The sequence below is a fragment of the Vespula pensylvanica genome, chromosome 23 (assembly GCF_014466175.1).
Source record: "Vespula pensylvanica isolate Volc-1 chromosome 23, ASM1446617v1, whole genome shotgun sequence".
Classification (NCBI taxonomy): Eukaryota; Metazoa; Arthropoda; class Insecta; order Hymenoptera; family Vespidae; genus Vespula; species Vespula pensylvanica.
This window is the reverse complement of record NC_057707.1, coordinates 503,993-516,030: the sequence shown is the minus strand read 5'-3', so window position 1 is coordinate 516,030 and position 12,038 is coordinate 503,993. Positions and strand designations below refer to the sequence as shown.

The window sequence follows — 12,038 nt, the reverse complement described above, 5'->3', positions numbered from 1 at the left end:
AAACTCTTTATTCTCTCATGTTTCAGACTATACTAAGCCTTATCCTATGGCGACGCCTTACATCGAACATTTTCAGCGTCCTCTGTTTCCAGTACTGAAACTAATTTTTTCTAAAAACTATATGATTGGTTTACATTCATACGTGTAATCATTTGATTAATCTTTAAAACAATTATTTTAATTTCGATGGAAATTCAAATAATTCTTTGTATTTTCTTCCTATTGGTCGATGAGTAAACAATCGTTTTTAACAACCAATGGCAACGCTAAGAAACTACCTTCTTGTATCTTGTTTCAACCAATAACGTACGCGAATTAGATTTTTCTATAATTTTTAAATTTAAATTACTTTATGTCTCTCTCTCTTTGTCTCTCTCTCCCCCTTCCTTCTCTCTCTTTTAATTATTTTGTATAAATATACGATAAAAGAATTATTTGAATGAAAAATATTAAATATAGATTGGAGTAAAGAATATTTTCTTGGAAAATTGTTATTCCTTATTTTTTCTAGTTCAACATGAAGTTAGAAACATTATTATAAAGAAATATTGTATTATTTTACTTTTTGTTTTGTTTATATTTGGTATTATTCGAATATATTTTTATCATATTTAATTTGAAACATTAACGATAATAAATTAATTTTTTCGATTGTGATCGATTAAAAAGTAACTAACGTCAGATCTAAGTAAGAGCGCGATTACAAAAGCGTGCGTACTGAACTATTGAGTTTTTCAATGTGATTGTTCTCTTTGTCAAAATAGTTTCTGAGATGTGATTCTTCATTAACGTGTAATGAAAATGTCGCGTGTTTTGGAAAAAGTAATTACAATTGCTCAACTTGCTGATAGTACGAAAGTAACAGAAAAAAGGGTAAAGCAAACTGATTGTATCTTTTGAAACTATTGTATCTTTTGAAAACATATATAACAAAGATGTACAAGATTTTTCTTCTTTATATTTAGAAATGTATTTCGCTATTATTGGAACTCTATGGGAGTAAAGAGATAATTAATGAAATAAGTAAATATTCTGAAGATAACAACGATGCAACTGTCAGTTGGTGGAACATTTTTACTATCATACATAAACTAATTTTATACGTAGGTACTACATTTGCTCGTAATTATTTTGACGTATTTGTATCGTATTGTGTTTGTCCTTTTTCTTTTTTTCTATAGGAAGCTGATAGATTTGCTACGAAAGATATGAATAAAACTGATATGAAAAGAGAAAACATTTGTAATGTTTTATTAAATACGATACGTTATTCTCATGAATCCAGAACATTGACTTTAAAATGCAATGGTTTAATACAACGGGTGCTTGAGATATTGCAGAATAGAAAATATTTGTCTTATTGCAATACTTACTTGAATATATTAATTACTTATATAATTCCAGTTCGGTTATACCAAATAAATATATCTCCAGAGCAATGGAAAGAATTATTAACAGCATGTGTCAATTTGTATAAGGATGCATTTGCATCTATCAACAAATGTACTCTAATAGATACTATTGAAATGATAATACAATATGCATATATGCATTCGAATATATTATTAGAAGTTAAAAAATTATTACCATTTTTAGGTAATATCTTGTATCATTAATAACTTTTTAAATATAAAATTTGTTTCTGCATTGTATTTAATATTATTTATTATTATTTACTATTTCAGCAAGTATTTTATCAGATTCTAAAATTTTTGAACAAATAGAAGAGTCTGCTTACAAATTGACTAATACAGTGTGTCATCAAATCGCAACTGAAAATAGAATAATGCTTTGTCAATTTAGTGAAGATATTTTGCCAAAGATATTTGGTTTAAATAGCTATGATGAAAAATATAAGTTCATGCTACTATTTGTACAAATTCATCATCCTGAAGGAGTTCATCAAGAAAATGATGGAGCGTTTGCTTGTAATTGGTCTACATGGAATAGTATACTTAGAAGCATGTATGAAATAATTTTGAAAGATTCTAAGAAAGGAATATTATCCAAACCTTTTTTGCAATTTGCAAGCGAAGGTATTTCTTTATTTATTTACAATAAAATTGTATATATTATATTGCTTAATATAAACTAATCATTTTGTATAATTTTTCTAAAGTATTCAATCAAGTGCTTCAAAACCCTGGTACTATTTGGGGATTGTGTAATTCTACCGAACTTTATTCACAACCGGTCAAACGAAGATGCATTTCCATTAGTAGTCCAATTGATATGATAGATCGTGATGATGTAGAGGAAGCATGGCCCATGATTCAAATATTAACAGTACTCTTTGCAAAATATCCTAAAAGAATACAATCGGATGATTTTATATCTCTTTTAAAAATATTGGATACTTATTTAACGCAATCGTCTAAACATGTTAAAGTTATAGACAGTTTGTATAACTTATGTACTGTTCTTATGGAAATAGGACAATTATTTTTGAATATTCCTGAAAGATACAATGTGCATTGGTATAACATATGGGATAATCTTTTAAGGTATTTAATTATTGTATTATATTAAATAAATCATTTATATAATTGAATGTAGAGTAATACTTGTATCAGATATTGTTACATACCTTTTTATTATTTATTTTACAGATCTCTTAATACCAATCAAAGTGAGATCTCTGCACATAGACTTGCTCAGTGTTTCATAAAATATGGAAAGATGAGAAATACAAATTCACTTTTTGCTTTATATATGTCTCAAACAATCAGATGGTCTCCTAACAGTTTAAAAACATTAATACTATGTTGCGAAAATACACCTCTACCGGATGACGTACCAATGTTTAATACAAATTTACATTCGTCAATGTTAAATACGCGTTCTGTTAAATTACATTTCATAGAGTGGTTATTAAACACTCCATGGTTTAAAGTTCCTTCGACAATATTCATTGAAAGTTTGTGTAATATATTGATTGGTATTCCAGTGAAATTCTTTCATGAAAATAATACAACATTTAAAACATCTGGATTAACTTTACCTATTCGTGAAGATTCCTATTTACAGGAATTTCTATACGACTCTCCACAATCCTTATCTTATAAAAATATAGAAACATGCAATTTAGCATTAACATTTCAAATTAATTTATTCACAATGGTAACAACAGAGACTGTTGATTCGCAAGAACATTTACAAGAGTCGCTTGCTAAAGCAAACGTAAATATAATAGATTTGAAAGATATTCTTGTAATTTTAAAAAAGTATTTATATGATATTATCGATAAAAAGAATGAAAACAATGATATACGAACGATAATAATGAAAATTACACTTGCAGGTAAAGTTGCGACTACTGTGAAAAAAATGAATATACTCATGGAAGATACCGAAATTCATTTTATTATGTGTCTAATAAACGATTGTTTGCAGCATGCTTATAGCTTATTAGAAAACATTAAATTGTCCAAAAATAATCATAAATATCTCATCGATATAACTAAAGCACTTCTAATTTTATACAAAACGTTTTGTTCTGCATATACAGATATGACAAAGATCATTATTTCTTTGTCGACTGCAGAGATATTACGAAATTTATTTGATTTACTTAATATTGAAGATGACAACAATTTCACCTATCACGAAATTCGCCGTTACAACGATAATTTTGATATATTTCAAAATAAAAATAAACATTCCAACGATGACCAAGTAAATTACAAGAACAATGATATATGTAGCCTGAATACTATCAGAATAAAAACTATAAAAACTTTGACATTATTTTGTTGCATGAATACAGGAAAAGAAAGACCAAAAATTCAACTGGATTTAATGAGCAATCTGATGACCACTGATAATTATGATTTGTCATTTGTAATAGACTTCAAAATGGCAATGATAGTGCTGGAGTCATTCACACAATATGACAAAGAGATGCTACATGAAAAGTATAAAGATGCTCCAGTTTTATTTCTATTGGATTTATTCCAAAAATGTAAAGAAGATGAAAAATATGTACGATACGTACTCAAAATTCTACCTTATTTTATCGAATATACTGCCAGTTATGATTATGATCTAACTGTAATAATGAGTACCATCTTTAATTTTTGTAAGCTTCTTAATAATAAGAAATTTGGACCAATCGTACATATTGATTTCTTGGAATGTCTTGCAAGAATTATTGAAATTAAACCATTATTAATGAGGCATAAACAGTATACTCAGTGTCAGTACAAATTATGGTTTGTTATTGAAAATTCATTAACGTATATGCAGAATCCTCTTCATATATTACGATTAAAAGCAATTAAATGTATGCAAAAATTATATTTTTCAAAATGTATAGAGTATGAAAGGAAAATTTCCTTTTTTGAGAAATTGGAAAATGCTGCTATTAATTTACTATCCATTGAAAAAAAAAGTTATAATAACGAAACGGATGAAATAGAAACTAGAACAGCGAGCGCATTGTTAATATTTGCAACTATTATTTGTACTTCTAGTACGCTTCAAAGCAATGCTTTAGTAGCAATATTACAATTGGTGGAGAATAAACAAGTAAAATTAAAAACAGTACAAAAATTATTGCATAGTATAAGAAAGCAATCGGAACATGTGCTATCTAATGAAGATAATCTGGCTCATATGTTGTCGTACTGGTTGAAGATGAATCATACCATGCGAACATTTCCATGGGAAATGACTCAATGTGAATCTCAAGAAGAATTTTATAAAACACATATTAATACTATAGTGTTTACTGAGATCCAGAATTTCAATATCACGAATGCAAAACAACTTTGTACTTATGTTGGATATAACTTCAATGATGTTTTTAAAAATATTTTTGCACAAGTCTTATCATGGTTACTTTCTTTGATTTGTCAAAGGACTCAAAAAAATTCTATCGATGCTAAACGCGCAGATGATCTGCTTCATGAACTGATGTTAAATCAAGAGAACTTTGAAACAATCGATACTTTTTCTAATCTATTTAAAACTAATTTTGACAAAATTATTGTAAATATTATTATGAGATTGCACGATGAGAAACATTTTCATCAAATGTTTCAATTACAATATAAATTTCCATATGCTAATCCACCTGTTTTGAGTAAAACTGATGCGAATGATTGTCTACAATATATAGAAGAACATTTTATTTCCTCTAAATCATTGCAATATTATTTGGCAACCAAAGGAATAAATAAATTACAGAAAATATTGATGAATCTAGTAAACAATATTTATGACATGAAATTTACCGAACACAAGTTAAAGGCTTTACATCAGTATATCTATTTTTGTACTATTATAATGGAAGGATCGAAATTTAATTATTTCGATTCAATATCGATATATCTTATCAGAGAAATTAGTTATAATTTAATTCATTTTATCAAAGATAAAAATGATATACTATCGGAAACAGCCTGCAAATATTTTCAAATATTCCTGAAATATATTTTACCTGAACGACATGCAGAAATTGAAAAACATTTGAATTATTACGTTACCATGTTAGTTCCTGTTGCTCAATTGGAGAAAACACCTATTGCCATAGAGCTACTTGAGTACTTGATAATTGAACAGAATGAATTGTTTAGTAATGCAATAGCAAAATTAAATACATTTCCTAATCTACCAAAATTTCAACGAATATTGAACGTATATAATTCTCTGAAATATAAAGATGGAAAAAAGTATAATTTGGAGGAAGAGATTCAACACTTTCTAAATGCGACAAATCAAAAGATTGTAAACTGTAATATGGAAAGTGTAGCATATTTGAAGCTTCAATTATTAACTAGAAGAAACGAGTTACAAGAATTGTACAATAAACTGGACAATAGTTCTATGCAAAATTATAATTTACTACATCAATTGATATGTAGATTACTGGAGATCATTAAAAGATCTAATCAAGCCACTTCGATAGAAGCTACAAAATGTCTGGGACAATTAGGTCCTATTGATCTAGGAACAACAATTCTTTATAATAAAAAAAGTTGTCTAAAGCAGAATGCAGACATAAGCAATATGTTAACGTACGAGATAATAACATTACTAACAGAATTTTTAATTGATAATAACATCAAACTTCGTACAGCTAGTGCTAATGCTTTAGATATGATACTATCATCTATATGGGGACAACAAATTTTAGATAAAAAGAACTTTAAAGCAATACAACAAGTGTTAATTGATTGTTCAAGATCTCCGTTACGTTTAGATTATATACGTCCATTTATACACGAAGTAAAAACTCTTAACAAGAATAAAATAACCCTTGATCAAATTGCTTGTGATAAATATATTAAGAAGGATAATTCAATTTGGATAGAGACATCAAATATTCCTTACGCTGAATGGATCGTACAAATCACATGCAATATCATTGAATGTTTTTCTGGCTATTACCTTGAAGATTTAATACCTGTTTGCAAATTAAGCATAGAAATGTGCGAATTAATACTACCGAGAATCATATTTCTAATAATGTATATTAATAAAGAATTAGCAATCACAGTATCTCATCGTATTAACGGATTTTTCTTTTTTCATTTCAATGATAAGAATCAGTCTATTCATGGTTTACTCCATTCATCGCAATACATTGTACATTGTGATCGTAATATAGTATATTTTATGTTGAACTTAGTCAATTTTATTAGGACACAAGCAGTTGAAAATATTCCTTTAGAATTGGACTTTGTATACATAGCCAAAGCTGCTCAATATTGTTCGGCATATTTTACTGCTTTCCTTTACGCAGAACTATCTTGTGAATCATTATTGATAGAACCTCGTGATTTTAGTACAGTTACCAAAATTGATTATGCCTATGAATGTGACCCTGTACTTGGAAGAACGTTACAAAATATTCTTAGAGATGCTTCCTCCAAAATTGGTGATCCAGATGCTATTCGTGGTTGTGGCTCTTCACATTTACAAGATAGTTTCTCTCGTGTTCAATACTACATACAAATGCATGAGTGGGATAAAGTGTTACTAATAAAAGATATAGAACTATCTTCTGGCAATAAAACAGCTATTGAAGGTACTCCAATTGCATATATATATATATATATATATATATATATATATATATATATATATATGCATATACAATATGTGTGTGTATAATATTATCAAATGATTTTTACTAATCAACCATTTAATTTATATTATAGAGATGATCGATGCATTGCAACAATTAGGATTTCATTATTTATTAGGACATTATATATCTACAATGAGTACGTCTACCAAAGAAATGAGTAATGATGTTCAATTGGAATGTGCATGGCGACTTAGTAATTGGGATATACCAATATTTCCTCAAATTATGCAATCTCTATGTGGAAACAATATGAAATTAAAACTATCCGAATCTGACTATTATTTATATCACTTCTATGCATTAAGATGTTTTCACGAAAAAGATGAATTGGGTGTCAAAAATGCAATTAAGTGTGCACGAGTGTGTATAATGAAAGCTCTATCTAATATTAATTTAGGTAAGAAATCATAGCAATATATATGCAATCTTTTAAATCTTATATTTTATAATTTAACAAATTTATATTGCAGAGTATAATAAAGAAATTTATGGGAAGTTAACACAACTTCAAATGCTTTCCGAAATAGAAGAACTATGTTTAACAAAACCTGAGGATTATTCTAAAGTTCTGCGAAAGTGGCAGCAATGTGATATCACAAATTTTAACGAATTTCAATACACTGAGCCAATCTTAACGCAGAGATCTATTATGTATCAAATAAATGATACATTATGTAATAATTCTATTATCAAAAATGAACTCGTTGACACGCATATAAAAATTGCTGAAATTGCGCGAAATCAAGGACATTTACAAATAGCTGCACGTGCATTAGGTATATATGAGATGTATAATAATTACTTATATTATTAGAAGTGCTATGTGTTATTTATACGTTTTTCTTTCTTTCTTATTAGGTACCTTAGCAAAACAGAATGAAGTACCTTCAAAATTTATAGATTTGTTGGATTATCAAGAATCCTTATTGGCATGGAAGAGGAATGATTATGAAATCAGTCGATACCTTTTACGTAAATTAATTCATAGAAAATCTATAGATCCAGTTTTGCAAGCCCGCGTTCTTCGTATTTATGGAAATTGGATGGCTGAAACAAAATCTGAAAATCCTCAGGTAATGATCAAGATTATATTCTGAATTTATAGTAATGAAAATAAAATATGTTAAGTTAATAAAATATGTTAACAATATTTCTAATTTATAGACTGTCATAGAAAATTACTATCAAGAATCAATAAAAATAAGTAAGTCGATAAAAAACAAAACGTTTGATGTTATTAAAAATGTACATGACACACAAGTCGCTTTGGCTAGATTTGCAGATGCTCAATTTGAACATGTTAAAATGTATATGAAATCTCCACAATTTAAAAGTTTGAAGAAATGTGTAGAATATTCATGTAGTGTTGTCAAATATGATTCGACATTACAAGACACAGATATTAAAAGAGCAGTGATACTTAGTCAAAAACAAAATACGAATGATACTGCTGAACTACAAAATATTGAAAAGGAAAAAAACAACTATCTTTTAATAGCAGTACGGTATGTATAAAAAATTATTTCTTGAAATATTGTGTGTGTGAAGATTAAAGTTTGACTATTCTCTCTTTTTCTTTTTAGATATTATTTACTAACATTATATCAGAGTGAAGATTACAATCTGTTAGTATTCCGATTGATAGCTCTTTGGCTTGAGAATGCAAAGAATAAAGAAGTAAATAAATTACTAGAAGAAAATTTAGATAAGATACCATCGTATAAATTTTTACCACTCGTACCACAATTGGCAGCACACATGAATAACGTATCTGATGAATTTTCTGTCAAAATAAATAAAACATTAGAGCGTTGTGCATTGGATCATCCACATCATACGTTACCTGTGCTATTGGCATTAAAAAATTTATATGGTGATTATGAATTTCTTAAAACTAAAAAAAATAAAAAATTAGAAGAAGAACCCAGAATATTGGGCGCTAAAAGGCTTCTAAAACAATTAACTTCGTCGAAAGTATCTTGCATTATTCAAGAAATGGAGATATTATCTTACTCTTTGGTAATGCTAGCTAATTATGAAACTAATGATAAAAGTAAACGTAAGTATATCTTTTTTCAATTTCAAACTATATAAAATAAAGCTCAAGAATTAATATTCTTTTCTAATTAGCATTTATAATTATATATACAGGTGGTACATCATATAAAATACCTATTGGTCAAAGAATTTTAAAGATCAAAGATTTTTCTAATATATTTGTACCTACTTTAGCCATTAATGTTAAATGCAATGGAAATTATAATGATATAATTACTATTGTTAAATACTTTGATACTTATGAGAATGTTGGAGGTGTGAATGCTCCCAAAAAGATCATTTGTATTGGCAGTGATGGGATACAAAGAGAACAATTATTGAAGGTTGTACTTAAATATGAAATACACATGTAAACTGCATACACCTAAAAGTATTATTAATGATTAAACTATTCTTATTACAGGGAAAAGATGATTTACGACAAGATGCTGTGATGCAACAAGTTTTTAATGTAATGAATAGACTTTTTGAAATGAGTAAAGAAGCGAAACGACGTAAATTGAAAATTAGAACATACAAGGTAAAAATGTATGTATTATATTTAATACGAACCTTTATTATATGTATGTATATATGTATTATTATTCAGGTAGTACCGTTAACACAAAGATCAGGTATATTAGAATGGTGCCATAATACAATGCCTATTGCAACTATATTGATAGGTACCGATGGAATTTCTGGTGTTCATAAAAAATATAATCCAAACGATTATACTGCATTAATATGTAGAAAAAAGATGGAAGTAAGATTATTGAGTATTTCATATTTACATATATGCATGAATATTTCGTATTACATACGTTTCATTTTTGAAAATAAATAATAATCACGTATACAATTTTAGGAAGTTTCTAAGAAATCAAATGATGTCAAACTGCAACAGTTTTTAGAATGCTGTAAACATATGCGTCCAGCTTTTCATCATTTCTTTATTGAGAAATATCCATCGCCTGAAACGTGGTATGAGAAACGATTAGCTTATACACGCAGGTAAATAGATTTTTAATATTACAAAGTTTGTTTATTTATTATTAATAAAATATTATAATTTATTTCTCCAGTGTAGCAACAACTTCTATAGCAGGGTATATATTAGGTTTAGGAGATAGACATCTTGGTAATATATTAATGGATCAGCTGACTGCAGAAGTGATTCATATAGATTTTGGTAAGAATTATACGCATTACATAGTATATGAAAATACACTATAGAATGAATTGTACAATATGTACAATTGTAACAAATTGATCGAAATTTGAAACAGGCATAGCATTTGAACAAGGTAAGGTCTTACCACTACCTGAAACTATACCATTCCGTCTCACAAGAGATATTGAAGCTGCAATGGGAATCTCAGGCGTGGAAGGTATTATGAGAAGAGGGTGTGAAGAAATATTGACAGTATTACGAAATGAAAGACAAATAATTATAACATTGCTTCAAGTACTTCTTTATGACCCTCTATTTACGTGGGCTATAACTCCTGCAAAAGCATATACTTTTCAAACCGGTAATACGGCAATGTCTTCTGAAGGTGATGAAGGTATGAGACGAATTTTATTTCTATAAATATATATTCATTAATTACATTTGTAACAGTAAAATATATTCTTCTAATAAATTGTCTTTTTTTTAATAGTTCATAGTGAAACAAATAAAACTGCAGAAAGGGCACTCTTAAGGATAGAACAGAAATTGCAAGGTATAGAAGAAGGTTTAGTATTTAGTGTACCTGGCCAAGTTGAACAACTTATACAACAAGCACGTGATCCGTTTAATTTGTGTCGTTTATTTTGTGGGTGGCAACCATATCTATAAGTTTTATGAAATTTAATTATTATTTGTTAAATAAAAAAAAATATTTTTTTATTCAATAGTATTACAAACATTTTTTGTCATAGTATTACAAACATAGTTCTACATTTAATTTAGTAAGTAATCTTTACAATAGGAGGTTAACCATCTAAAGTTTAATGGCGATTAAGTTAAGGTTTCTAATGAAGTATATGATAATTTATAGTAAAAACACATTATTATTAGCTATTTATAAATCAATAATAAATAAATTATTTTTTTTTATAAAACATTAAATTTAATGCTTACACTTATATATTGTAATGTGATACTTTATGTTATACAGTAATCAACGTGCGTCAAACACGACCACTAAAATCAGCTATTAAGGAAAAAATAATATCATTAACATAAATTCATTTTCTTTAGATAATATTTTTTTTTAGATAATTTTTCTTTAGATAATAACGAAAAAGGATACATCGTTTAGTACGTTTCTTGTACATAATTCTGTAGCCACATTCTCTGCATCGAATAGGATCTCTAGGACGAATTTCATTATCATGATGGCATTCTATAAACATAAATTATTACTGCTGTTATAATATAATAATAAATAAATATTTCTATTTCACTTTTATGACCAATAAATAATAAAAACAATCAACATAACAATAAAAATTGCTTTATGGCAAAAGTATTAAGAATGTTTCTAGCTAGTATTTATGAAAAAAATTAATGAAATATATATAAAATATAAATATATATATATATACATATGCACATAATATACCTCCACAAATATACACCATTGCTTGTTTAGGAGTGGATTCAGTTTTGCTACTGGATTCCATTACGAGTTATCTCTTGTCGACAGGAGGTAACCTAAAGTTCTGCAACTTTAAACTGCACAAATCATGTGTTGTTGTATATAATCGCGATAGTAACACACCTAGCGACTACAATATGTATTAAAAGTATTTCAATGATCTGATTGATATATTTTATCGAACGTACGTAACAATAGTTATTGAATATGTTTATTAAATATATTATTCTTTAATTTAGAATGAGACAATAAATAATTAA

The 12,038-nt window shown here is 27.5% G+C and overlaps 2 protein-coding genes across 4 annotated transcripts; one reads left to right on the top strand and one right to left on the bottom strand.

Annotated features, from left to right (window-relative positions):
• Positions 1-548: 548 nt before the first annotated feature.
• LOC122636719 (serine-protein kinase ATM) lies at positions 549-11,041 on the top strand. 3 transcript variants are annotated; one of them, XM_043828256.1, is made up of 18 exons: positions 549-873; positions 966-1,103; positions 1,182-1,596; positions 1,686-2,036; positions 2,120-2,504; positions 2,610-7,030; positions 7,164-7,490; positions 7,564-7,869; positions 7,952-8,166; positions 8,258-8,598; positions 8,677-9,152; positions 9,245-9,474; positions 9,555-9,671; positions 9,741-9,896; positions 9,999-10,144; positions 10,216-10,322; positions 10,420-10,698; positions 10,795-11,041. In XM_043828256.1, the coding sequence occupies exons 1-18, from the start codon at positions 796-798 to the stop codon at positions 10,971-10,973; spliced, it is 8,667 nt and encodes a 2,888-aa protein (XP_043684191.1). In that variant the 5' UTR covers positions 549-795; the 3' UTR covers positions 10,974-11,041. The 3 variants fall into 3 exon arrangements, with proteins under 3 accessions (XP_043684191.1, XP_043684192.1, XP_043684193.1); XM_043828257.1 differs by having other exon boundaries at positions 966-1,107; XM_043828258.1 differs by lacking the exons at positions 9,999-10,144; positions 10,216-10,322; positions 10,420-10,698; positions 10,795-11,041 and having other exon boundaries at positions 9,555-9,679; positions 9,741-9,862.
• LOC122636722 (DNA-directed RNA polymerases I, II, and III subunit RPABC4) lies at positions 10,859-11,871 on the bottom strand. Its single transcript, XM_043828261.1, has 4 exons — positions 11,743-11,871; positions 11,431-11,523; positions 11,259-11,321; positions 10,859-10,967 (listed from the first exon to the last, which is right to left on the bottom strand). Exons 1-3 carry the CDS (start codon positions 11,801-11,803, stop codon positions 11,299-11,301), a joined length of 177 nt encoding a protein of 58 aa, XP_043684196.1. The 5' UTR covers positions 11,804-11,871; the 3' UTR covers positions 10,859-10,967; positions 11,259-11,298.
• Positions 11,872-12,038: the final 167 nt, after the last annotated feature.